Source organism: Buteo buteo, chromosome 2 (genome assembly GCF_964188355.1).
Source record: "Buteo buteo chromosome 2, bButBut1.hap1.1, whole genome shotgun sequence".
Taxonomy (NCBI): domain Eukaryota; kingdom Metazoa; phylum Chordata; class Aves; order Accipitriformes; family Accipitridae; genus Buteo; species Buteo buteo.
In genome coordinates, this window is record NC_134172.1 from 37,647,233 (window position 1) to 37,673,321 (window position 26,089).

The 26,089-nt window shown below is 40.9% G+C and overlaps 2 protein-coding genes across 10 annotated transcripts; one reads left to right on the forward strand and one right to left on the reverse strand.

The window, feature by feature from the left end:
* On the reverse strand, nucleotides 1–14,460 carry HNRNPA2B1 (heterogeneous nuclear ribonucleoprotein A2/B1). Of its 7 annotated transcripts, none has more exons than XM_075051005.1 (13): nucleotides 14,251–14,460; nucleotides 8,671–8,781; nucleotides 7,582–7,728; nucleotides 5,856–6,066; nucleotides 5,420–5,521; nucleotides 5,241–5,330; nucleotides 4,633–4,695; nucleotides 4,123–4,242; nucleotides 3,716–3,838; nucleotides 2,625–2,707; nucleotides 1,546–2,470; nucleotides 1,174–1,304; nucleotides 1–346 (listed from the first exon to the last, which is right to left on the reverse strand). In XM_075051005.1, exons 1-10 carry the CDS (start codon nucleotides 14,278–14,280, stop codon nucleotides 2,646–2,648), a joined length of 1,059 nt encoding a protein of 352 aa, XP_074907106.1. In that variant the 5' UTR covers nucleotides 14,281–14,460; the 3' UTR covers nucleotides 1–346; nucleotides 1,174–1,304; nucleotides 1,546–2,470; nucleotides 2,625–2,645. The 7 variants fall into 7 exon arrangements, with proteins under 7 accessions (XP_074907106.1, XP_074907143.1, XP_074907151.1 ...); XM_075051042.1 differs by having other exon boundaries at nucleotides 5,250–5,330; nucleotides 14,251–14,459; XM_075051050.1 differs by lacking the exon at nucleotides 14,251–14,460 and adding an exon at nucleotides 12,742–13,077.
* Nucleotides 13,624–25,823, forward strand: CBX3 (chromobox 3). 3 transcript variants are annotated; one of them, XM_075051069.1, is made up of 6 exons: nucleotides 14,525–14,649; nucleotides 16,325–16,375; nucleotides 20,240–20,382; nucleotides 21,948–22,113; nucleotides 23,507–23,601; nucleotides 25,180–25,823. In XM_075051069.1, exons 2-6 carry the CDS (start codon nucleotides 16,352–16,354, stop codon nucleotides 25,304–25,306), a joined length of 555 nt encoding a protein of 184 aa, XP_074907170.1. In that variant the 5' UTR covers nucleotides 14,525–14,649; nucleotides 16,325–16,351; the 3' UTR covers nucleotides 25,307–25,823. The 3 variants fall into 3 exon arrangements, with proteins under 3 accessions (XP_074907183.1, XP_074907176.1, XP_074907170.1); XM_075051082.1 differs by lacking the exons at nucleotides 14,525–14,649; nucleotides 16,325–16,375 and adding an exon at nucleotides 13,624–13,757; XM_075051075.1 differs by lacking the exon at nucleotides 16,325–16,375 and having other exon boundaries at nucleotides 14,514–14,649.
* The last annotated feature ends 266 nt before the right edge of the window (nucleotides 25,824–26,089 follow it).

A 26,089-nucleotide genomic window follows, 5' to 3' on the forward strand; every position in this document is an offset into this window, starting at 1 on the left:
TTTGGTATAAAAAATACTTTATTTTAAAGCTATGAAAGTTATAAAAATATGTAGTTAAACTTTCTACTCACAGAATGGTTGCTATTTTAACATTAGTGATTTGTTTCTCCTAACGAATCTTAATTTTATTCGAAAGGTTTACAAGACATTATTACTGTAATTTAAAAAACCCAGCATTACAGGGAGCTGTACTAATTGTGATGTTTTATCAGTATTCATTTAACCTCTAGATTTTTAATGAAGGCAGCAAAAACAACTATTTTCTGATGATACAGAATTTCTTATTTCTTGAAGCGTTTCTGTGGTTGACCACTTCTTCATTAGTTACCTGCAGCATGGCACCTTCCTGCCAAAGAAAAAAAAAGTGTATCTGAAGATGTTTATCACATATGTCTAAACCAAATTACCAATAGGGGAACTTCAGCCATTTTAAAAAAAAAAGTATAAGCAGTTCACTGGTGTGTCTAACACAAAAGGAACAGGACTTCTGTTAGCTGAGTCCACGTTCTTCAGTGGGTAGCCTTTTAAAGGCAGTGGAACTTTGAAATTCGGGCTTTTTTTTGTTGCCTTTTTTTTTGGTGGGTTTTGTTGATTTTTATTTAAAAACCAAATCTAGTAGAGTATGCCACCCTTACTCTGAGTAACTCATTACTTGATGAATTTTCATTAATTTGAGGTGCAAACATTCAATGCAGTGAGAGTAAGGCTGACTGAATTTGGCACTAAGGTTTATTAGCTGCAAGAACTATAAAAAATGGTGGAAACCTCAACATTCTAGCCAAATTCCAATTTACATAATTACATTATACACTTATGAAATACCACCTGCAGTTTCATTTGAAGTTTTCACTTGCCCTCCTAAAGAACTGCTTATGCAGTTGTTAAAAGAATGGACGACACATTCCTTCACAGAGGCAGATGTATTCTGTGGTGCAATTTTTTTCCTTACACGTAAACAGTCTACAGTTACTTGGGAACCTTCAGGATGAAATGTGTTATATAAAATAGATTACAGTAGACAAGACACATAACAACATAGTTCATTTTCAACAGCACAGAACTACCTTCATCGCATTACCTTGCAACCACCATAATGCATAGACTCCCAAGAAAAAATAAAATGTTGCAGGATGCAAAAATAAAGTTGTATGATTTAATTAACTTGTGACCTACCATTTTAACTACCAACACCAGGGATGGAACCCTTGCAAAGCTTTACTAATGGACACTTGCAGGTCTCATTTGTTCAACTGTAGCAGTGTACAGTGGCAGCAGTCTATGCTTGTCCAGGGTTCATATCATAGCTAGATTCCAGTAGGAAAAAAATATGTTAAGTAGCTGAAATTAACAAAAATTTGTTTGTAAAAAATTTAATAATACAAGAAAACAGGATTCACAAATTTCTTTTAAATTGATAATTGTTAACTCAATGCATTGCTATGTTAAACTACATAATGATAATCACTATACTGAAAGAATACTGTCATACAATATTAGTTTCTTGGTTTTGGAACATTAAGAAAGGAAAAGTAAATAAGATCTTACCTAAAGAAGTTTAACTGAAGCTTAGAACTATTTTGCTCTACACCCTCAGCCTTCGTTGGCATCCTTATAAACTACTGTAGTTAAAGCTTTGCAGAAATACAGCACAGCTTTTTAAGACTGGCTGAACTTAGTGACGTTTTCAAGAGTTCTCTTGTACTAGACCTGTGTCCCTGGAAGAGTACCTCGCTGGGGATATTTCCTTTCCTTGCCATTGAAGAAGCAGCATCTAAAAGATCTAAAAAGGTGTTTCTCCTTGCAGAGATATCCCTTAAGTTATCTAGATATTTTAAACCTGATCATTTACAGACAACATACTTTTTTCTGACCAGCATTTAATTTTACATGTACAACAATAGCTTTATATTATTTGTGGGACCTTATACTACCCACTCCTTGCCTTATTTTACAGTATTAAAAAAAAAATCTAAAATTACACAATATTTCCTTTAGAATTATTTTATTAAATCATAAATGTACAACAGCTTCTTAACTCTACACACGCACTTAAATTTTTAAAAGGAAAACGTTATGTCTTATTACACCATGATCCTGGCTAATAGCTTTTCAAAACTTTGAGAAAAATCTTAAAAAAGGTTTCACATGTCACCTGAAACTTACAAATTTAACATTATCAAAGGAATGCTTCTACACTTACAAAGACCACTAGAAAGAAACAACAATTAAAAAGCTAAGAAACTGTCTCAAAGGCATTTTTACAATCCTTCCTCCACAGTAAGGTAATGTTATTAAATAATCCAAATCCATTCACAAAATGGCTCTCTGCATCTGCTCTGGTGTCTTCTGCCATATCACTGCATATTTATGCATGACTGAGATAAGTGTTTCCTTAACATTGTTATTTCGATAACCTGAAGCTGTTCTGTTACCTCTGGGCTCTCATCCTCTCCTATTTATACAGTGAAGCCTGTTTCAACAGAAGTAAAGAGTAAAAAAATAGGTTATGAAATTATTCATCTAACCATTTTTTAAAGGAAAGATAATATGATCCTAAAAAGCTTTTAACTCCTGCAGCTACTCTCAAGAATCACTGCAATTTTAACACTTATAAACATACTTACCCATGGCATGCTTGCAGAAACTCAATAACGGCTCCTCCCTCCATATCCACCACTTCCTCCACTGCCCCCTGGACCATAGTTTCCTGCAATTGCAGAAAAACAACAGAACAGTTACATCAGTACACTTTTTAAACCTAGGAATGCTTTTGATTCTGTAAGATTAACATCTCCTTTACTTCCAGAGACAGCATATACAACAAAGATTTTAACATTTCACTGCCTTCCTCTAAATAACCTCCAAGAACTGCCACAAGGACTACATGCTGAAATCTTAGAAGATTCAATCAACAGTGTCACATGTAATTTGATGCACTGTACTGTCTTGAGCTTGCGAGGGCTAACTTTATCTGCATGCTAAACCTTACATGAAAGTACTTCCTGTTTCAGTTTCCGTTTCACAAGCTTTACATGCCATATTAAACAACATTTAAACAACAGAAAGCGTCAGAAAAAAGTGACACTACAACGAGGGGGGAAAAAAGAAATCCCAGCAAGCTTAGTGGACATTCACTAGACACTCTACAAAGCTGATAGTGAAGAACATGAAACTTGGCTAAAATCTTTACTGACTGGAAACTGCAAAATATTTCATAATATTCTGGAAAAAGTTAATATCTTGTCATTATCTTTTAATAAAACAGTAGTAATAATTTTCCCCAAGACAAGCTTTACAGTTTCAAGATGCAAAATTGTATCCAACTTGCAGAAAGAACATAGGTACTGCAGGAGTAACCCATTTCTACACATCAATCTTAGAATCATAGAATGGTTTGGATTGGAAGGGACCTTTAAAGGTCATCTAGTTCCACCCCCCTGCCACAGGCAAGGATATCTTTCACTACAGAAGGTTGCTCTAAGCCCCATCCAACCTGACCTTGAACACTTCTTCCAGGGATGGGGGCATCCACAACTTCTCTGGGCAACTTGTTCCCATGCCTCATCACCCTCATTGTAAAGAACTTCTTCCTTATATCTAACCTTAATCTACCCTCTTTTAGTTCAAAACAGTTACCCCTTATCTTCCCTTCCACCTCCCTGAGACTAAAGCCCACCCACTCTGGCTGCAAGGCAGGTCAGGACATATACAATACCTCCACCATATGGTCCCCCCATGTTCCTGCTGCCACCAAAATTTCCACTTTTCATTGGACCATAATTTGAAGGTTGTTGGTTGTAGTTTCCAAAATCATTATAGTTTCCACTTCCGTAATTGCCTGCATTATCAATACAAAAGTGGAGAAATATCTAGATGAGCTAAAATGCATATAGCACTCACCAAGTTATGTCATTATTAGAATTTTAAATAAAGTACAGAATCACACAGGTATTCCAGCAGTGTATGCGACGAACTGCTTTTTCACACTATTTCTTACCATTTCAAAAACAAGAGCTTCCTTATACAACATTTGCAAACACATACCTCCCCTGCCCCAAAATCTCAAATGACTTGCACTAATTTACAACTGAAGTGCTTGGCCATTTCAAGCCAGTAGATTACCTCCTCCATAGTTGTCATAGCCACCTCCATAGCCCCCACCCTGGTTGCCATATCCAGGTCCTCCTCCACCATATCCTCCTCTTCCTCCTCCGTAACCAGGACTGCCACCAAAGTTGCCACCTATGACAATATAATCCTTTTGAAATAAACTTTTCCATGTATAAGGCAACCAAATTATACAGGATCAGAGGGTATTTTTCCATTTAGTTGTGACCAAAATCCACCAGTCAGACTGCCTAAAAGCTTCAATTAAAAGGCTTAATTTACATCTTGATTTTCCAGGAAATTTAAGAAACCCTGCTGTTCTAAAGAAAAGGGCATTGTTGTCCAAGAAGTAACCATACAATTTGCCATGTAGAAGTATAGCATGAGCGAACAGCCACGTGCGCTTCTTAAAGCCAATCAAATGGCTTTGGCAATTAATATCAATTTATTACAAATGGTAAGTGAATGTAAAAATGTTTCTGAGTGACAGAAAAACAACCACCACCACTGAAAAAGTAAACTAACCTCCAGGTCCTCCACCATATCCGTTATACCCATCACCAAATCCACGGCCACTTCCATATCCATCTGTTGGAGAAAAAAAAAACCAGAATTATTTCAATTCACCTGTAACAAACTAACTGAATTCTCAAACCCCTACGACCTTAAAGACCAAATCTCAAGAGATTATTGATTAAGCACACATACACCTGAATTCAGAAAAATATTATGTGAAATAACACATCCAATCATTGCCCTACATCTTCTCTTTTCTTGCATTTGTAAGACACCCAGTTTTAATTTTGGACATAGCCATTCCACTATAAAGGTCAGGCAAGTACTGCACAGAATTACAGAGGAGAAATTTCTGAATTCCTTAGCAAAATTACTAAGTTTAGGTTAATTTTGGCTTTTAATAAAATCCTTAAAAAAACTAAACCAAACCAACTTCATTTTACTGAATATCCACATTATCAATTTCTGTACTACAGAAGTTGTTTGCAAGTTATTTTTCCAAAAAATTCTGTAACTGCTATACCTGCATTTAAATTAAACAGCAGTAGCTTACAAAGTTATCCAGAACCAGAAAGACAGTATAAATAAGGAAAAAAAAAATAATGCTACAAACATGCCTGTCTTACCAGCTCCCCCTCTGAAATTGCTGCCAGGTCCTGGACCAAAGTTGCCACCACCTCCACGTGCATCACCAAAACCGAAGTTCCCTGTGGCAGTTTAACATTTATAAGCAGTGAGGTGATGGAAAGTGAACACAAAAATCAACCACAAACCATTAACCATTACTTGTACATACCTCCTCTCCCACTCCTTGAATTTTGAACCTCCTGCATTTCCTGTCTAGAGAGAGCTTTCCTTACTTCTGCATTATGGCCATTAATGGTGTGATACTTCTGCACTGTAACAACACCAAGTAAGATACTATCAGCATTTAAGTACTGATCTGGCAATAAGAATATCAGGCTTCCAAAAATCAAAGTGACTTCCAAATTATTCCATACATATTCTGGATCATTTAAAAAACAAAAATACCATACGATTTTTAAGCAAAGAAGCCCGAACTTAAATTTAAAATACATGTTCCCACACAATTCACCAAAAGTACAATGTAGCAAATATTCATGCACATAACTAAACCCATTATCTCTTTAGTTTAATTTTAGCTTTACACAATTACCATAACTGCAAGGATTAACACTGTCAAATGAAAGAGTGAAATGAAGCTTACTTACATACAATCTTATCCACAGGATCATGGTCATCAAATGTAACAAATCCAAACCCTCTCTTTTTACCAGACTGTCTGTCAGTAATGATTTCAATAGTGTCAATTTTTCCATATTCCTCAAAGTAGTCACGAAGGTGGTGCTCTTCAGTGTCCTCCTTAATACCACCAACAAATAGTTTTTTCACAGTAACATGAGCACCAGGTTTTCCAGATTCCTGTTAAAAAAAATCCTTTAAATTACCGAAGAAGAACAACTTCATAACCCACTATTTTGCCAGGATTTCAGGAATGGAATACAGATAAACCAAGATTTTTCAAGCACTGAGATAGCACTCTTATAATGCATGTCCCTGCAATCTTGCCTGGGGGCCCTTCTGGGACGGAAGTAACATGGGGTAATTGGGATGTTTTTCCTGCCCCCCTTTATGTCAAAGTCTTAAAAGCACTGAAAAAGATACAGATAAAAGTCCTATTAAATGCATAAAAGTAAATAAAAAGCCTTTAAACGGATTTAGAGAAAAAGTAAGATCAACTGTTTGAAAGAACTGGAAGTACTTAATAACTTAAACTAGAGCACGATTTTTGTAATTGAAACAAAGATGTGTCAGCTTCCTCTCCCCATTTCCCCAACAGCAGTGAAACCCACATTCCACTCCTATCAACAGCAAAGGTCATTCAACCTCAGCAAATCCACAGCTATGCATTTTAACTCCTATTCAAAATATGAAGACAACTCCTCACACTCATGGGTTATTTTTACACTTTGGGCATGATATCCACACTGGTGTACTAGGCAAGAATGACTTACTCCTAAAGCTCAGCAATAGCTTTTGTGTATAAACAGTATGCACATACGCTGCTTTAATTACCTTTTTCCAACTGCTAACCAACCCTGCATTCTGCAGAGAATGGAAAGAAAACTAGGCTACCTAACAGGGGTACCAGTTGTTACGATTTCCATCTCCCTTGACTCCCCCTCTGGGACAGCTCATTCAACTCCAGTTCATCAGTCCAAATATATTAAACAACTGGGTCCAACCTTGAACTGGTAAACCCTCCCAGAGCTCCCACAACATAGTAAACAGAAGTCACCTAGAATCTGCACTTGTTCCTCAAGTACCTCTGTGCCACAGTAACCTGACTGAAAAGTTTACAGGTGCACTGCATTCCTGTGCACACACCTAATTTGTACCCTGACATTTAAAAACCAAATATGCCTGGGGCTAAAACTAGAGCAGTGCTAAGATGATTTTGTATACCACCACTGGAAAGAAAGAAGCATCCCTACTACGTTCCCTATTTTTGGTCACGTTATATACCTTTCATAAATACCCCACAAAAGACCTTGGAATAGAGTCAAGAGAGATTAACGTGAGTGTATTAATTTGCGGTTTAGTTACAGTAACCATTCCAGAGAAGAGTTAGTTTGGAATTTGCATAATTACAGGCATTCAACATGGTTTTGCTAACATTACTTTCAGACACAGTTGCGTCCCTTGCAGACATGATTCTCACCCAGAATAACTTAATAATTCACTGTAATAACAGACATTTATGTAACTATCATTTAACAGACTGCAAGTATGGGAAATAGTGCCCCACCTACAGCCTTTTACCTAGAGAATTTAAATCCAGGCAATTTCAAACAACAACAAAGCGTAACTGTCTGACCAAGACAGAGATTCCTTTTTCAAAGCATGGAAAGTATTTGCTTTCAAAGCCATCCTTACCTCTCTAGCCACAGCTCTCTTGGGCTCAACCACCCTTCCATCAATCGTGTGAGGTCTTGCAGCCATAGCTGCATCAACTTCAGCCATGGAGGAGAATGTTACAAAACCAAACCCCCTTGATCTTTTGCTTGCAGGATCCCTCATTACCTAAAAACAATGAACACGTTTAAACCATTTCTACCTCTCTCATACTAAGTGTAACACTAACAACATTTGGGGAAAACATGTCAACTTCATTTACATTTTCCTTGATTCGATTTCAAAACACAATTATAAAGTAGCAGGCTGTGCTGATTAAGTACATGAATGGCACTGCTTGGCACAGAAATGCAAACCATTGTTGTCCACCAAGACTCTACCAGTAACTCAGAAATGCTGCTGTATCACCAACGTATGTTTATGTTTGTCTTCTCAAAAAAATAAAACATATACTTTCTTTTAAGCTTTCTGAAGACTACAGACTTTAAATTTGTGTTATGAAAGACATATTTACTGCTCCCAAAACAAATTCAGTGGAGGAACTTCTGCAAGAGTCACGGTCCCTGGAGGTATTTAAAACACATATAGACATGGCACTTAAGGACATGGTTTAGTGGTGGACTTGGCAGTGTTAGCTTTATGGTTGGATTCAATGATTTAAAGGGTCTTTTCCAACCTAAACAATTCTATGAAAACTTCACACATAAAGACATCCTTTTCCAGCTCTGTTGAGGCTGCTTACCATGACATCAGCCTTCTGCCAAAGGTTACCAATTACACACGTTAATAGTGCTCTGTGTAAGCACTCCCTAATGCACTTCAGCCAATGACGCCCAAGTTAATTTTAAACTGCTGAAACCAGTGGTTATAGATAATCTGGGAGATTTTACAGGAAACAGATTGTGAATGCTCCCTAACTCTATCAACAGTTTGCAAGAGAGAGCCTGTGCATAGCTTCAATGGACTGAATTATGTATAAACCAACCAACTGTACACTTAAAAAAATTTAATATTCTATCTTTTCCTTAAGCTATCCAGAAAACTAACTCCCCACTTTTAAAATTTCTAAACATTCTACTCAATCGTTGTGCATCAGTATGCCAAACTTACCACACAGTCTGTAAGCTTTCCCCATTGCTCATAGTAACTTCTCAAGCTTTCCTCTGTTGTTTCAAAGCTTAAGCCACCAATAAACAGTTTGCGGAACTGCTCCTTTTCCCTCTATCACAGAAAAGAAGATTACATTAATATAATTAACAATACCCCATTTGCATCAGCAGAATTAGACACTAAGGAAGATTTTCTTAAATGTCAAAAACGTTCAGTAAAACATATTTTTCAAAATTAGGCTTGGCTCTTCTAAATGTTCTACCACTATTGAAGAAATTAAGCAATTTTTGCCGCTTTTACAATAGCTTTTAATTATGTGCTTCTTCCCATCTCTCCCTCCAAACATTAAGAACAAAGGACCACATTCAAAAGACTTCCAGAATAGTCCTCTAAAAGATCTTTAGGATATGCTTTTTAAAGAAAAGGAAAAGAAAAACAAAACCAAAAGTTCTCATTACAGGTAACATGAATTCATTTACACTGTCTGATTCTACTCCAGATGGCATTTATTTTTAAAAATCATTCTGGCTCGAATTGTTGTACATGGATGCTATCATGCTATTTACGCAAGGCATTAAAAATAAAAATAAATGAAGATACAGCCGAACATGTTCTAAAATGGGTCATCGATTCATATTTTCTCATTAATTATTGAAACGAATGAAAGCTGTAGCATCTAAACTGGGATCCTGCACCGTTGGTATCAGTGGTAAACCTATCCACCCTCAACGGTAGCACTAGCAAAACTCGATTCCCTTTAAAACTTAAATGTGAATAACACATATTCACATATGTATCCACTAATGTAAATTATCCTTTCAGTAAGACTTAATTCTATTACCTTTCAGAGAAATTATCACTGCACTTGCCATCACAGCAGGAATTTCTGCTGAACTAGTACATAATTAAAACAACCCAGGACGAATAATAAGGCATTACATTTACTATTTTGTATGTAGTATTACACCAAAGCAGGAAGGACAATCTTCCAACCTCTACCAGTTAAAAATACTTTCATACTAACTTTTTATACTAAGCAAGCATCATAATTGTCATCTTCTATACACAATAGCATCACTAGATCATAAATTTTGCTGTTTCGTATGTCAAACGGCAACCATTAAAAAGCTTTAGACTGTTAACTAATTTTAAAAATCAAGAAAATCTGCTTGGGTGTTTGGTTTTGTGTTTTAAACAACCCAAACACTGCATAGTTAGCTGTAACTGACAAACACAACATGACCAACTATGCACTTGACCCTAAGATAAATGTAAAAAGGAAATTAAGACAACCAATGAGATTTGGAAAATATGCAAAATAGTTCAGTGCACAAATGCTTTTAAAAGTATTAAGCCAATCTGCACGTAGATGAACATGTTTTCTGAGGTTCTCCAAGGCAGGCCTGGATCTAGATGCATGTAACAGGAAGACAATTACTGTAGGTAGTACTGAATCAGTATTTGTTCAAAATGCATCACCCTATTACCAGCTTGAGATACTGCAGTCTGACAAGGAAGTCAACCGTTAGAAAAATAAACTTCCCCCCGCCCCGCCCCAATAAATACTGTATTTGAGAATGATCAGTTTAAATGTCTCTTAGAAAACACTTGGAATCTGCTATTAGATCTACTATTTTTTCTTCTAAGGAACACAAAGGAAGCTAGTACTGTCTCCTCCTCGTATAGACAGGCAAAATTAGACACAAGAGTTTAAAAAGCAGCAGACCCACGTTAGGTCAAATTTTGTTTCACCTCATCTCTTAAAAGGAATAAAGCAAAGGATGCTGCACACTAGACTTGGGCTAAACAGTAATATGCTGCAAGTCATACTATTATTTATAATTTGAGTAGGCTAGCAAAGAAATCATTTTAAGCAACGATACTGCAAAAAAAAGCCTCCCTTCAAATTACTTCAGTTCTGCTGCTTGAAAATTAGGGACTACTTGCTATAGTTTCATATGCCCACAAAAAGACACTTTTTCCTATATAATCGATTATTGCCTGCCTAATAATGCATATTTATAGTCTTATAAAAATAAGATAATCAAGCAAATTTAGTAGACATGTAGGATTTTTCCAGTAAGTGTTAGGTTTACCTTTGAAAACAGGTATAAACATGTAAATGGAAAGAATGGGATTATCAGCTGTAACAACTGCATTTGTTTTTTAAAGGACAAACATATACCACACTATTAATAAACATTAAACAGAATTAGCAACACACTTGGAAGATGCATAAATTCTTAGAAACTATAATCTACCATATATTGTCATGCAGTACATGCCCTACCCAGAACAACATCTAGGCACCACATACATCAGGACATGGCAATAACAAAATTCCCTACCAGTTCTTTAGTTAAAATGACTGAGTGAAAAGATCATAAACGTGTTGTTCCACTAATAGATACACAGCCTCTGGATGTAGAAAGACTATGTGTTTTAAATGTTAGTTTTAAGAAGCTATGGTTAGTCTAGCATCAACCTCCCACCAGGGTCCAGAGAATTCTGACCCTCTGAAGTTTATGCTGAAGCTGCAAAATGTATGATAAAGAAGATCATAATCACTCCAGTCCCTCTCAGAATCTTGATAAAAATCCTCATGTGCTACCCCCCCCCCCATACAGCCCACCCCCACCAAGGCCCACAATATAAAAGCTGGAAGAAAAACCTTTTCTAAGGTTTCCATACTACTACACTCTGTGGCAGGAACAGAGTGCGAGAGGATATCTTTGTGAACTCTGTCGAATCTCCATTAGTGCTTATTTTAAACCCTCCTTCACAGGTTTAAAGCAACACTTCAAAGGCCTGGGAAATGCAGAGCTTTTGCTGGAAAATTCATCATTAAAGCAAGGAAATGTGTTTCACATAGCAATAATGCGTGCACAAATACTCCAAGCTGACCGCAGACTTCTGTAGTTAAGAACCCGAGTAACAAAAATGGTTAACATAGACAAGCGAGTGGAAGCTCTGAACTACAATGGCTAGGCCTGCCAAAAGCAAAGCTGCGTTTACTGGTCCCAAACTAAAAAGACGCTTCTCTCCGCCGCTCCCCGTCCCCGTGTCCCCCCCCCCCCCCCCCCCCTTTAGCCCCTATACGTTCTACAGAGCTTTGCAATCCAACAGCCTGGTTCTCCCCCTTCCCCCACCGTCTGATGTTATCAGGAGCTAAGCGGTTACCGAGCCGGCTCCGCCATGTGGCGGATATCAGGAAAACAGGGGCCCCCGCAGCCAGAAGGGGAAAATGGCGCCCAGAAGCAGCCGTCGCCTCCACGGACGGCGATGCGGCGGGAAGGAAATAGCTTCTGGCAGTACCGACCCCAGATGAAAAAAAAAAAAAAAAAAAAAAAAGATAAATAACACCCGGGTCCTCGGGCTAAACTGTAACCAAGTGCTGCAAGCCGCATCTAGCGTGCACCTACACACACCGTACCAGGAAGGCGTTGCAAGCGCTCTTTTCCGCCCCCGCAGATACCAGACGACTATAGCTGCCTGCCCGCCTCGCAGCCCCTACTGCCCCCCCTCCGCCTTACTCGCTTTCTCGCCCTCGGAGCGATCCTCACAGCCTGACGCACAAGCGAGTCTCGGCGCCGCCATTTTACCCCTCCCCCTCGCCACCGCCATTACTCGCAGCGCCACCCCGGCCGGTCACCACCTCGCAGGGCAAAGGCGACTCCCCGGATCGCGCACTGACTGACCTCCATGGTCGCGTGTCCCCCCTCCTCCAGCGCCACCTTAACGGCAGCTCGGCTAACGGGTACGTCAAGTAATTTAAGAACTCGCCACCCGCCATGCACAGCTACCGCAGCTTCCGCCTTCTCTCTCGGCTGCGCACTAGACCCGGCCGCCGCTTCCAGAACCTTCCTCCCCGCTAACGCTTCCTCTGCGGAAAGACATCCAGCCCCCTACCCGCAGCGCACCGACAGGGAGCCAGCAGCGGCACCCAGACCTTCGCTGACAAGGGCTCAAGCCCGCTTCTAACGCCCAGACCCGGAAAAATTCACTCCGTATGCATATCCAAACATGCCACCCTCCTTAAAAGCAAGCTCCGAATTTTCCCTTTTCACGTACCATATTCTTCATGGTTTACGTATTCCTGCTTGAGAGTACCGTACAACTGGTCAGTAATGGCTGCCTTAACTGTTACGTAATTTGAAATTCAGCTCCACGTAGTGCTAGCGCCCTCCTTCTCCAGCCTAGGCTCTCTTCCGAGGTTTTAGTTAAAAAAAAAAAAAAGGCTTGAATCTGGAGCTTAAATATCTCCGAAGGGGCAGCCGTTCTGTATAACGCCCCTACGTGTTTTTATCATGTAATAAAAAGTCATCAACTCCGTTAGTAATGGCTGTCTCCGAAATGAGCCGAAGGAGCCGTCGTCGTCGAGCTTATCCGCTTCGACAGTCGCCGGAAAAAGCCGAAACGGGAATAGAAGCCCATTCGACTCACTTCGGCAATTTCCGGAATCTGCCGAAGCAGACAAGAATGGCGCTCGGAACCTGCTCGGCAATTTCCGGAGAAAGAGACGCTGCAGTCACCGACTACCGAGCCCGTTCGGCAATTTCCGACAACGGAAGAGATTCGCAATACGTGCCCGAGCCGAGCCGAAACCTCCCCGATCGCGACTGGCACCGTGTCGTTTTTTTTTTTTTTTTTTCCGGAAATTGCCGAACGGCCCCGAAGACTCAAACCTCAAAGCGAGCGGTTATAATTAGCCGAAGGCGGCCTCATATTGCGCCCCCCCTCTCCCCCCCGCTGTCCTCTCCGCGGCCACCCATAGTACTGGCAGGGAGCAGGCGGGAGCAGAGCGAAGCGCGCCCCCGAAATCTCCCCTTGCTGTTGGCGGCCTGGCCCGTTCCCCCTCCGCCCGGGCAAGAAGAAGTGGTAACTACCCAGATTTTGGCGCCAGCACCGACATATCGCGGGGCCCCGGGAGCCAGCGGAGGGAGGCGGATTTCGCCGCAGCCTGCTCCGTTCTACCCCGCACCGCCGACATCGGGCGCGCCGCCCGCTTCGGCACTCTGTTCTTCCTTCCTTCCTCCCCTCCCTCCCTTTTTCTCTCTTCAGCGGTCCCGCACGCCCCGCGACAAAGGGTGAGTGCTGCCGCCCCGCACACCAGGGAAATGGCGCTGGACCCGCTCCTTTCTTCCCGCCCCCTCTTCTCTCCCCTCCCCCCTCCCCAGCTCCCGGGAAAGCCAGCGCGGATCCACCCGCGGCTCCTCACCCGGAGCGAAGCCTCCCCAGCCGACTGCGACCCCTCTCCCCGCTAATAAAAGAGTTTCCGAGGTGCCCCCCGCGCCGCGCTTTCCGAGCCCCCCCCCCCCCCCGCCGCCCTCGCTAACGACTAGGCCTCTCCGCCGCAACGCGGGAAATGGCCGCGCTCCAAACGGCCCCCTCAGCCACACTGCAACGAGCTTCGAGCCCAGCCCGGCGCTCCCTGCCCGCCCTCCCGCACCGAGGGCCTCGCTCCGCGGCGGGCGGCGGCCGCTCCGGCCCAACGCGCCCTCATGGCGGCGGCCATCATGGCGGCGGCAGTTACCGGGCGCCGCGGGCCCGTTCCCCCCGCCCGCCGCCCACCCGGCTCACCCAGTCGCTCTCTCTGTCGCCGCGAGGCATCTTCCTTCTTTTGGACGCCTGACGCGGTCCTGCGCTAGCCCCCCGTTGGAGAGACGTCTTGGCCCCCCTCCTGTGCTGGCGGCGACGACGGTAGGAGGTTGCAGCTCGCGCGTAGGCGGCGTCGTGCGCTCTGCCCCGTCAGCCGCCGGCGCGCACTGCTCGGCCAGCCCAGCCCCGCCAGCCGCCGCGCCCGCCCTGCGCCGCGCCGCGCTGCGCTGCCGCCCAGCCGCTCCCCACCCCCTCCCTCCCTCCCTTCCCCCACCCCCCGCCTCAACCCCCCTCAGATGTCGCTGTTGCCGCCGCTGCTCAGTGCGCGCAGGGCGAGAGCGAGGAGGAGACGGGAGACCCGAGCGGCTGGGCACCATTGAAGTCTGTATCCTTCTCTCTCTCTCCCTCTTTCTCTCGCTCCAGCCGCCTCCTTTCCCCCTTCCCTCCGCGCCCCGCAGAGCGGGCCTCGCCTGAGGGCCGCCGCGGGGAGACGGGGGCGCAGCCCGCCTGCCTCTTCCCCCCCCCCCGTCAGTACGCTGCCGCTTCCTTGGCGGCGGGGGGGGGGGGAGTAACGAGCGGAGCAAGGGGGGCCGCGGGCCCGGCGCTTTCACGGCGCCTCCCGGGCCGTGCCGGCGGGAGGGAGGACGGGCCCCGGAGCGAACGGGCTTTGCCGCGGGGAAGGAGGGCTGCGCCGGGGGCGGGGGCAGCGGCACCCGCGCGGCGGCGGCGGCGGTGGCGGACGCGCTGGGGAGACAAAGCCAGCCCGCCACCGCCGAGGGGCGGCCTCCTCGCCCGGGCGTCCCTGCGCCGGGAGGCGGCGGCGGCGTGTGCCTGGCCCGGGGGAAACGTGGCGGGGTGGGGGAGGCGGCGTGGAAGGGGCCCTGGCGGCGGGGGCGCGGCGCAGAGGGGCCCGCCGGGCGGCGGGGGCGGCGGCTGCCCTCCCCCGGCCCTGGCAGCGGGGCGGCGGGCCGGCCCCGCGCCGCCCGGGGCAGTCCCGTTAGCTCGCCCGGGGCGTCCCCGCCGGCCTCACGTGCGCCCACCATAGGCCCGAGGCGCAGCCTCCCCCAGCAGGCCTCCGCAGGGCCGCCTTTATCTTCTGGCGGGGGCGGCACGGGGGTTTTGTTATTGTTGTTATTGCTGTCGCTTTTCCCCTTCCTCCTGCCTTTCCAAGCGGGGACGAGACGAGCCCCTCTGCGCTGGGGCCCTAGCCCCTGCCCTTCTCCCAGCTCACCTACCCCACCGCCTGTAGGACTGCCAAAACCCACCTCCCGCCTCGGGGGAGATTTGGGCGGGATTGCCGAGTCCGGGAGGTTTTCTGGCCTTGAAGGACTCTCTCTTTTGCCTTGCCCAGGCATATGGGGAATTCTAACAGTTCTATAGTTTGCAGTGGGGCGGGGACAATACATGCCTAAGGAGGTGCCCGGTATGAGAAATGACATGGAAAAGGGGATGGATTGTGTTCAGCATCGTCTGTGGAGGCTAAATATCTAGTATGTACAGCTTAGCTGAGTTAATGTTGCTCTAGGGCCTTAACTCTTCCAAACTGGAGAATCAGAAGGCAACGTTATAGTTGCATTAAGGAAAATATTTGCTGTTTATAAGCATTTACTACCGTGTAAGAGTAATGGGTGACTCATTATTACACCACAGATATGTAGCTGCTCCCCACCAGATTCGCAGTTAATATACCTAGGTATATCTTGATTAACTGCTAGAATCTGAACTCCTGTTCTATTGGGTTTAAGGAAATAAGCATCCCTGATGGTCCTTCCCCCTTTTCCCTAGAAACATCTCTATGCCTTAGAAGGCCTTGGGAAAAACCTTTTTTCAACCCTATGTACCACTTTGTCAGTATCGTTTATCCTGGCTAGCATAATGGTGCGTTACTGGGTTATGCCGGACAAAGTAGTAACCTACTTCTTGTTCTGGATTTAATCCGTATTAGAAATGTTATATGTAGTGAATACATGGGGGTTGGAACAAGGACCATGCTTGTATTGGGATGCCTTTCTTTCAGTAATGTAAACTTCCTTTTAATTGTCATGCATTTTTCTAGTAAAAGCTCTGCAAGTCTGCAATAAAAATGGCCTCCAATAAAACTACATTGGTAAGTTCATGCACACCTAAAGTATATAAGGATTTAATCAACATATTTTTCTTCAAACTTATAACTTGGCATCTCCATTTAAAAGATACATCCACATCTCCCCTCCCCAGCATTATTCTGACCAAAATTTCAGATCCAGAAAGTAAGGCTACTAGAAAGGACATTGTCTTTGGCTTTAATAAATCTGCCATTTCTAAAGAGGCTTGTTGGGAAAAAAAAAATAAAATTAAAGGACTCTGCACTATTTCATCTGTCCTACAGTAGAAAACACTAAGGATTTTTTTAGCCTCCTTTCAGCACACCATGTAATTCATCATATATGTAAAAAAATAAAATCCAAATCATGTATTCATTTAATTTCTCCCAGTGTATTTGGAGAAAACTAATTGCCTGAGAAAAGGCAGTCTTTACAGATGAAAAATAACGTTACTGTGAAATAATGTGGCGTAGTTAAGATGCCTTTTGAAATGATTTTTAACAAATAACAGTTTCTTTGAATTTCATAGGAGCAGAGATTATCAGATGTCAACCCCTCTTGGACCGTTTTAATGATGCATTCATGGATCTCAAGTCCTGTAAAGCTTTGCTTGACGTTAAAATATGGACTTCTAAGGGCAGTTGGTTGCTGGTTACCATTCAACTAATAATGTATAGTTTTGTGAAAGACAGAACTGAAAAAGTATAGTGTGAGATGCATCTTGAGGTTGAGGCAGGGAAGTAAGCAAAAATACAAGTGTACAATTCAAAATTTGGATAGCAGAACAAAATTCAAAATTTGGATAGCAGAACAACTGATTTATAATGCACTCAAAAGGCCTGTTCTTAAATTGACTGAAATGATTACTGGTTGACCCAGATCGAGATATATTAAAAACTTGTATTAACTCCTGGCTTAGAAGTGCAATGGAGTGCTTCCCTTATATTGTACAACAACAAACTATTTTAAAAGATTTCGCCAAGGTGAATGTCTGAACTTTCTGTTAGTAGTTGATTGCCCACTTTTCCCTAATTTGAGGAAGAGAAGGAGTTAGCCAGCCTGGGGAGGGGGTGCCAGAGAGAGAGGAAAGAATCTGTGAATGCAGTATTTTTAATCTTTTGATGTTGTTGAGAATTTTGCTGCACAGGTCAGGAAAATCAGTTATGGTTCCCATGGGAACCATAACTAATTCTGCTTCATTATGTATTTTTATGCAAAACCTAAACGTAGTAAGGGATAGCGTAGCTCTGGAACTGTAATTCCAATTTTGTTACCTCTTATATGTTAAAACACTTCACCACAGTATCACGTCCGTGTTTTAATCTTGTCCCTCAAAGAAAGAGTGGTTATCCACAGATCTGCATTTGTCATATGTGACTTGTGAATGCAGAAAGGGAAATGAGCCATAGATGTGTGTTCAGTGGTCAAACGCCCAAGTTACAGCTTACAACATGCAACTCCAGCTAGAGAAGGGAGCTTCAGGGGTCCAGTGGACATTTAGCAACCTTTAACTTCAGTCAGGTACCACATTCACTTGTGGGCTGAGATTTACATTGGCTTGTGTAATCTCAGAATGCACAGGTTTTTAACAAAGGTTGAGTATTTCTGCAGGTGCTGCAATCAAGTATTATTTTCATAGGTTGAAAAGGCTCAAGAGTTTGGAAAGCAGTGCTGGTGCACACAAGACCTAATTAAACTTCTAATATTTAAAACAAAAGGCAACATATTATTGATTTTATTATTTCTTACTGTACTTCCAGAAAAAAAATACAGGGCCACATTCATTTTCTTCTGTGGAAGTTTATATAAATACCTAAGTCTTAGAAAGTAAAAAAAAATTGTTGCTTTGATAGAGAAATCCAAAGAATTTATCTTTAAGTGACAAGAATTAGTGAAGCCAAAAAGGGTACCAGAAAACAGTCTTCCATTGAATGAAAGGATTTTAGTCTGATGGAGGTGTTCCCTACTTGTAGCCTGCTTGCCTCATTACCAGTAATTGTAATGTTATTACTATGGTACAGTGAATCTGTGTCTTTTTTTTCCCCCTGCTTCTTTTTTTTGTTTGTTTGTTTTCCTCATCTCTACCCATTTCTCTTTTTCACACTTTCATTTCTTGAAAGAAACTGCCTACATAGAAGTGTTGGACATCTTCATGTTTTTATTTTCCTTCCATTTCAGTCTTACATTCTTTTTCCTGTGGAGGCAAAAAAAGCCAGTGTGCCTAAGTTGACACTTTTCAGACATGAATGCTGTGGTCAAAATATACCTGGGATATGCAGGCAGTTAAAATTTAATTGGAAGTACATGCTCTGTTTTAGATAATCTCTCTTCTATGCTTCCAAATCAAAACAAATGTCACATGAGATATAATCATATACGGAAACTTGCTGTTTGAAAGAGAAAACTTGAAACTTTTCCTGGTCTTCGTTGTTTGCACCTTCAGTTTATGGGTTCCTAACCAGAGTAAAGCTTTTTGGGGAGGGAGGGAAAAATTTAATTAGGAAAAATAAGACGCACAAAGACAGGGCTTTGGAAAGAAAGAATCGGCTTCAGATCTTCAGTTTACAAAGGGAAGACAGTTTTTCTTTGTCTTACTTTTTTTTTTTTTGCCTTTTACGACATCAAGACAAAATTCTACAAAGTCTAAAAATTTGACAGTTTCAAAATTGCTTCACAATATTCTCAAACTAACCCACATTAATTCTAGAGAGGACTAGAGAAAGGCCGTCAAGCAAATAGAGGTGCTTTGTGATTTTTTGCTTGTTTGTTTTCTGTTCTATAGGAAGTATATTAGTAAGGAATTAGTTCTGTCCGCTCTGATTTAGGGTGCTGCATGACTATATGTTTTAGGAGCTTAATACTGCTCCCAGTAGTTTATGGCTGCCACTTTAACAATTTCCTTATAAGGTGCAGTCCAAAATGGCAAGCAAACTGCTTTTGGTCTGCTAGTGCTCCAGAAATGTGATACAACAACATGATAGGCTTGTTCCAACCTTTATAAGATTACAAACAAGGAAATTCTGAAATGTGTCCTTCTATTACTATTTAATTGTGCCTTATTAAACTGGGAATGCCTTGAGGATGATGTGGATGTAATATTTATTTTAAGAACTTAAAGAATATTACTTGAAATATCAAATGTAAACTTAAACCACTTATAAAGTTTTTTAAGTTAGCAAAATTTCATTTACGTGTTAAGTGCTGTACTTAAGTGTAGCTGTCTTAAATTTCTGCACCTTTGTGACATCTGTTTGAATGTACGTTACATCGGTGCGTGGCTAAGAATGAGAAGGGACTGCAGTAATGGAATGCTCCTAGCATGTATCCTGTTCAATAGTTATGGATTATTGTTGAGTATTTTGCTTATTGTAGCAATACACCATAAACTTTGCTCCCATCAGCTTCTCCTTTGTTTTTTGAAAAGGTAGTAACCACCTTTTTTGGAGTACCATCCCTTTTCTAATTTATGCATTTTCACAGTTACCTTACTACTTTTCTTTACTTCTGCCTTATGCTGTTTCTTGCCCTCTGCCTTTTCACAGGCATAGAGTTAACTTTTAGAAGCTTCATAAATTTTTGAGCACGTAGCACTGAAAATTAAATTTATAAGGGGAGTAGAGGCACTGAGTGTATGGACAAAAATATGTCACCTTTTTAAAAACTGGTGTTGTGTATCTCATTAAGCAACTGAAAAACCCCAGAACATTAGCATGTCTTGCTCAGGTTACCTGACCACATGCCCTAACATAAAAGGAGTCTGAGCTTCTGGCTTTAGTGTGAATAAGTACATGATTCTTTGCTGCTTACTGAGCAAAGTTGGATTTGGCCAGTGAAGTAACTGTGTAAAGCAAAACAATGAATAATGTCATTCTGAATTTCTTTTGTAGCACAAAATGGGAAAGAAACAGAATGGCAAAGGTAAAAAAGTTGAAGAGGCAGAGCCTGAAGAATTTGTTGTGGAGAAAGTCCTGGACAGACGTGTTGTAAATGGAAAGGTGGAATACTACTTGAAGTGGAAAGGATTTACAGAGTAAGGCATTAACTATTATTTTTTTCTGATAGAATGCTAAATACTAACCATTTATTTGAAATAACTGTGCAGAGAGGGGATTGAATGGTGGGGATACTTTTTAAAGAACCTCAAGGGAAGGACATCCATAAATGCATATTGAAGTGGGGCAGTCAGGTGTGAAAATAAAATAGAAGATATGTAGCTTAGTGTTTGTGCTACATAAAATGTTCCAAGACTTTACCAAGTCTTTAGTGATCGTTCTTTTACCACTGTTCTTTGATTTAGCTTGTGTCAGTATCTATCAAGGTAAGCTAGACTGACAGTTGTTATATTTATATATGTGGTGGAATGAACGTTACTTCTGAGTAAGAAATTTTGCAGGGATTTAAACTGTAGGCAGCTCTGAAGCAATGATTATGAAGCAGATAGTTTGCTTATTATTCACTTTTCTGAACTGCTTTCAAATTAGATGAATTTGCATAAGGAATTCTGTGGCATGGTTGCCTTCATTAGGCATACCTGAAAGGTGTCTTCTGAGTCTCTTTCCTAGGATTTATGGCAGCACAAGAAAACCTTACAATGGACTTAAAAAGTTGATTGTTAAAGAAGGCACGTAGTTATGCCTCCTCTCTCCCGTGACACTTTCTGCCAGTCTGCTTTACTAGCTGAAAAAGCGATGAACCTACCATTTGAACATAAGTAGTTACATATGCAGTCAAATTATTGTTGCATTGCAACATTCTGCATTCTAGCACCTGAAATTGTGTAGTGATAAGTGATAAGATAAAAGCAAAATGTGTTTAGTATTCAAGGGTCTGATTTGAAGTTGTAAAAATATGTTTTAGTAACTGCAGATAATTTTTAGGCATCCTGCTTGTGCAGTAGCACTGTGGCAGTATTTGTGCATGAGGACTTCTGGTGAGGTGCTTAGTTGTTGTAGGGAACATTCATGGACTTCTTAAAACTTTAGTTAACAAAATGCACACTTACTGGAACATTTACAGTGCCCAGCTGTGGACGTGGAACCTTTGTTCCCTCCTGTAGTTGGCTGAAGGAAGGAGATAGTTCTAGGTATAGTTGATCTCAGTGCTCAGAGACAACTTTTGATAGTGTTCCTCATATATAGAAGCTTAGACTTGCGTACTTGCACTGTTTGTAGTGAGTGTTGTGTACATTCTGTTCTCTGTAAGTCTTAGTGCTCATATCATATGGTTTGTTTGCATGGACAGTCTTTAGAGGAACCAGGGAAGGGAGTCAGTTTAAATGGACAGGTAGGTTTTGGTAGGGTGGGGATTGCTTGTTTTAACTCCTATGATCCCACCCAGATCATAAGAGTTAATAGAGCTGCTTATTCTGTATCTCCAGCTTAAAAACATTGTTTTTCAACAATAGCAGAACATGTTTTTTTCAGTCATCAAATGCAGTACATGAAGGTTACTAGAGATGGCAAGATGAGAATTCTTAGGTTTAAGAAACCTGCCTTACATAATCAGAAAAAAATTAACTTGCTTAAGGTGAGCCATGTGGCTAGTTTTATGTTTTTCTTCTTTTCCTAGTTTTACATAAATGTATGTATGTTTCAGTGCTGACAACACATGGGAACCTGAAGAAAACTTAGATTGTCCAGAGCTAATCGAAGCTTTTCTGAACTCTCAGAAAGCTGGTAAAGAAAAAACAGATGGTGCCAAAAGAAAATCTTTGTCAGATAGCGAATCTGATGATAGTAAATCAAAGAAAAAGCGTGATTCTGTAAGTATATGTTCATGTGCTAAGCTTTGTTTTTCCTGTGTCTCTTCCCTAATTCTCCATCCCCACCCCCCCCAAAATCCTGTTGTGATTTTGAGAACAAGACCAAACATGGGTTTAAAACTGTAAAAATCGCACAGCATCTGAAACTGTGGTTTGAAAAGGATAATCATTCATGGTGGTTAATGAGACTATCCAAATGGTGGGTGAAAGGTGAGTGATGGACAACATGACTAAAAAGTTCTTGCATTGTCCCATGATGCTTACTGAATAATTGAAAGTAAGACTGGTTAAGAGTTATTTATGAATGATATTAAGTGATCAGCTTGTATTAGAGCAAAAATTTCATTAATGGAACAAAGATGAAGTTCTGTTTTGGCTTTCATATTTAGCATATGATTTTAAATAGGTGAGTGGCAAGATGGCAAAATGTGAAGACCAGTCAGTTACTTAGATTAGGACCAGACATGGTGGTGGAGAGGGAGTAGAAAGGATGACTGAAGAAAGGCTACCTTTTCTTAAAGGTCTGGGTTTCTCCTACAATTTAAATGAACAAACAACATGACAGATTTAGTGCTGATAAGTACAAAACAATGCACATATAATAATGTGCTCAATAGTTCGCATTTTTCTCTGTAAACTGTAAAACTCGCAAGTTGAAATGAAACTCATTGGCAATGTCAGTGGTTTACTGAAGACAGCTGATGGATGTGTGGTTACTGTCAAAAAAGTTGGAAGGCATCAGAAGGAATAGTTGATGAATAATACAAAGAATATTTTAGTTTCTGTATAAAGTCAGTTTTGTGTCTCCATCTGGTACAGTAGTGGCCACTGTCTCAAAAAGAATATTGTGAACCTAGAGGAACTAATACAGGAAATAGTTGTGATATTCCTTACCACCAGTGTGATCTCAGTGAGCCAAGAAGAGTTGAGGTATTCCCCAAGGGTTCAGTTTCATGGTTGGCTTAAGTCAACCCAAGTCGGTTGTTTTGCTGAAAAGGATGTGTTTTTCCCATTTTCAGGAGTGCACTTGTGCTTTGCCTCTTTTGTTGCTTTTACTGGCCATGATTATTTGTTTATATACTATAAGGATTTTTAGATCATTTGTTTCATCTCTTGAGTTTTCAGAGATAAATGCTAGAAACATTCATGTAAAATTCCTTCATTATTACTCTACGCATGAATGACTTGGCCTGAAGATCAGTCATGAAAAAATAAAATTAATGTAATCTTCAGACAATTATATGTAATTATAGCTTTTATAATTATGTAAGGCTATATTTTTTGTTCTGATATACACATATATAAATATACATAAGAATGCATATATCTAGCTCTAACGCCAAAACAGAATTTTATCTTAAACTAGATAACAATCTTCTAACTTACTCAATAGGTTGATAAACCAAGAGGGTTTGCAAGGGGTCTTGATCCTGAGCGGATAATTGGGGCTACGGATAGCAGTGGAGAGCTTATGTTCCTCATGAAATGGTAAGTCTTACATCCACAATTCTTGTCCATATTAAGGGAGTGCGGGTAGTTGCACTTAGGTTAATGAGACAACTTAGTTTCAGGAGTAAGACAGAGAAGCTGGTAGTCTGCTTATTAACCTTGTATTCTTAGGAAAACAAGGCTTCTATAATCAGTTTAGGACTTAATCCCCCTTCCTTCAAAACCCAAAATAACTTTAGTTTCTATTGGTTCACTTTTACAGAAGTAGAAATTTGAAAGGTAAATTCTGATAAAATATGGAAAAATTGACATTTGTGTAGAAAAGCTGGATCTCAGTAGTGTTCTTGCTGAGGGAATGGCAGGCAGAAACCCAGCTTTACATGTTCCAGTAAGCACAAGCCAGCTGCTGGATAGCCAACCATTTAACCAACCATAGTGCCAGCTGTTCTGCATGCAACCAAGTGGAATTGGAACCAACTAGTGGAGGAAGGTGAGGTTGAGATGAAGAATAAACAATATGAAGGAGAGGTTTATCGTTATGGGCTAGTAAGAGGGGAAAGTGATGGGGGGAGTTTGTGTTTTTGGGAGGGTAGGTGGAGACCAGCTTCATTAGCTACAGTGTTGACAGAAGGACTTCTTGCCTTGTGAACAAGTAGGATAAAATTAGTACTTTTTTCCAGTGTTGAGAATACAAGAGGTTGAATTAACATTTGCTGGGATCAGATTTCTTATGGTGGTGGGATGAGAAGAATGATAGCTTTCCACAGCCTTTGAGAAGAGCATAATTTTCTGAATGGAGTCAAACTGAGTGGTCTCCAGATAAACTTGTCATGTGATGTGCCTGGACTGCTGAAGATTAGTGTTTTGAAAGATTCTGTCTCTCTTCTGCCTTTTCAAATTCTCGATAGATTTTATGTGAAACTTAGAAGAATTGCAAAATATAGATTGTGACTATTTGAATTTCCGTAGTGACAATTGGCAAAATCAAACACAAAACATACAAGCAGCAGCTTTTTTTTTTGTTTAGTTCAGTTGCAGTTGATTAGTTTTTCATAACTGATTGTAGGCAACAAACATAGATATGAATATGTGCCCCAAACTGACTTGTAAAGGCAGCATACACTTTAAAATGGAATCTGAAGCATGTCAGACTGGAAAGTTTGTTTTATTACCCCAAGACAGCATCAAGAATAGCAGTATGAAATACAGCAAATTACTTGCATAAACAGTAAATATAATTTGGATGCAAGTACCACCTCTTAAGACTGATGCTACTGATTTTTAAAAGTCTCACTTGGAATTTTTGATTATGCTTTAAAGGACAAAATTAGCAAAGTTTTACTTTTTTCATTACATACTGCAATAGGTAACTGTATAAATGGTTCCATTTGAATAGTGTTTTCCTTTCAAACAGAAAAAAATATGGGAAGGGAAGGAAGATGCAGCTATAGAAACCTTGCCATTAGCATGGAAATTCTTGGTAGCTATAGAGAAAGGTATACTGAAAACAGATTTCTAGCTGATGTTCTTTTCAGAATTTATGACCTATCAAGAGCTGCTAAATTTATTGAATTAATGATTATGCATTTTCTTAAATCCCACTCTCTTCTACATCAGGAAAGACTCTGATGAGGCAGATCTGGTGCTGGCCAAAGAAGCTAACGTGAAGTGTCCTCAGATTGTAATCGCTTTTTATGAAGAGCGACTAACTTGGCATTCATGCCCAGAAGATGAAGCACAATAATTGTTTGCATTGCTTTTTTATATATATGAATATTAAAACCTGAAATTTGATTTATTAGCAATGTGAGAAGCATACATTCTAACAAGAATCAAATCTGATATTTTTTTGAAGTAGTATGTTTTGCATCAACAGCGAGTAAATAAAAGCTTTCTGCAACTTGTTTCATTTATCACAAGAGAGCATTTGATACTACTACTTCCTCCATATTAGGTAAAAGCTTTTATAAAAAGTTCATAAACTTCCATAGTTATTACAGAATCATAATGAATGTCTAAACAAACTCACAGATGTTTTGTAGTCTTCTATACTATTGATGTGCATGTATCTTCTTTACCCAAACCTAGCCCTTTAAACCTGTAGAATCATTCTTTTTAGTATTTGGGATCACTTGGTCTCAAGAAGACCAGGTGAAAACTAACTTTGTAGTAATTTGAATGTTATCAGACTGTATATTGTTTACTTTATTGTAAATACTGGTGAACAGTGGTCAATAAAATAGTTTTATATTCTTCCTTTATACTGATAGGCTGTGACTCTTTTGAAGCGGTATGATATTTCTGAACTTTTGATATGTTAAGCTCTCAATTCGTAATATATTTAACTATAAGTTGTTTTTTGGGGGGTAGATTGATTAATTAATATTACCCCATTGCTACTCTGTAATCACAATACCAGACAAATACCAGGCTTTGATTCTTTGTATTTTTTTTGGTGAACAATGCCTGAAGCATTTTTTTTCTAGTCAGGAAAGGCTTGTGAAATGAATGTGCTTCGGGTACTTGT

What these genes read in the sequence shown, in the direction of transcription:
- CBX3 (XM_075051069.1), top strand. Translation starts at nt 16,352, where the DNA reads ATGGCCTCCAATAAAACTACATTG. An exon ending in CCTCCAATAAAACTACATTG is followed by an intron (nt 16,376 to 20,239) that starts GTAAGTTCATGC and finishes TTTCTTTTGTAG; the next exon opens with CACAAAATGGGAAAGAAACA. An exon ending in CTTATGTTCCTCATGAAATG is followed by an intron (nt 23,602 to 25,179) that starts GTAAGTCTTACA and finishes CTTCTACATCAG; the next exon opens with GAAAGACTCTGATGAGGCAG.
- HNRNPA2B1 (XM_075051032.1), bottom strand. Translation starts at nt 14,280, where the DNA reads ATGCCTCGCGGCGACAGAGAGAGCGACTGG. An exon ending in AGAGAGCTGTGGCTAGAGAG is followed by an intron (nt 6,067 to 7,581) that starts GTAAGGATGGCT and finishes TTTTTTTAACAG; the next exon opens with GAATCTGGAAAACCTGGTGC. An exon ending in TCCTGTGGATAAGATTGTAT is followed by an intron (nt 5,522 to 5,855) that starts GTAAGTAAGCTT and finishes GTGTTGTTACAG; the next exon opens with TGCAGAAGTATCACACCATT.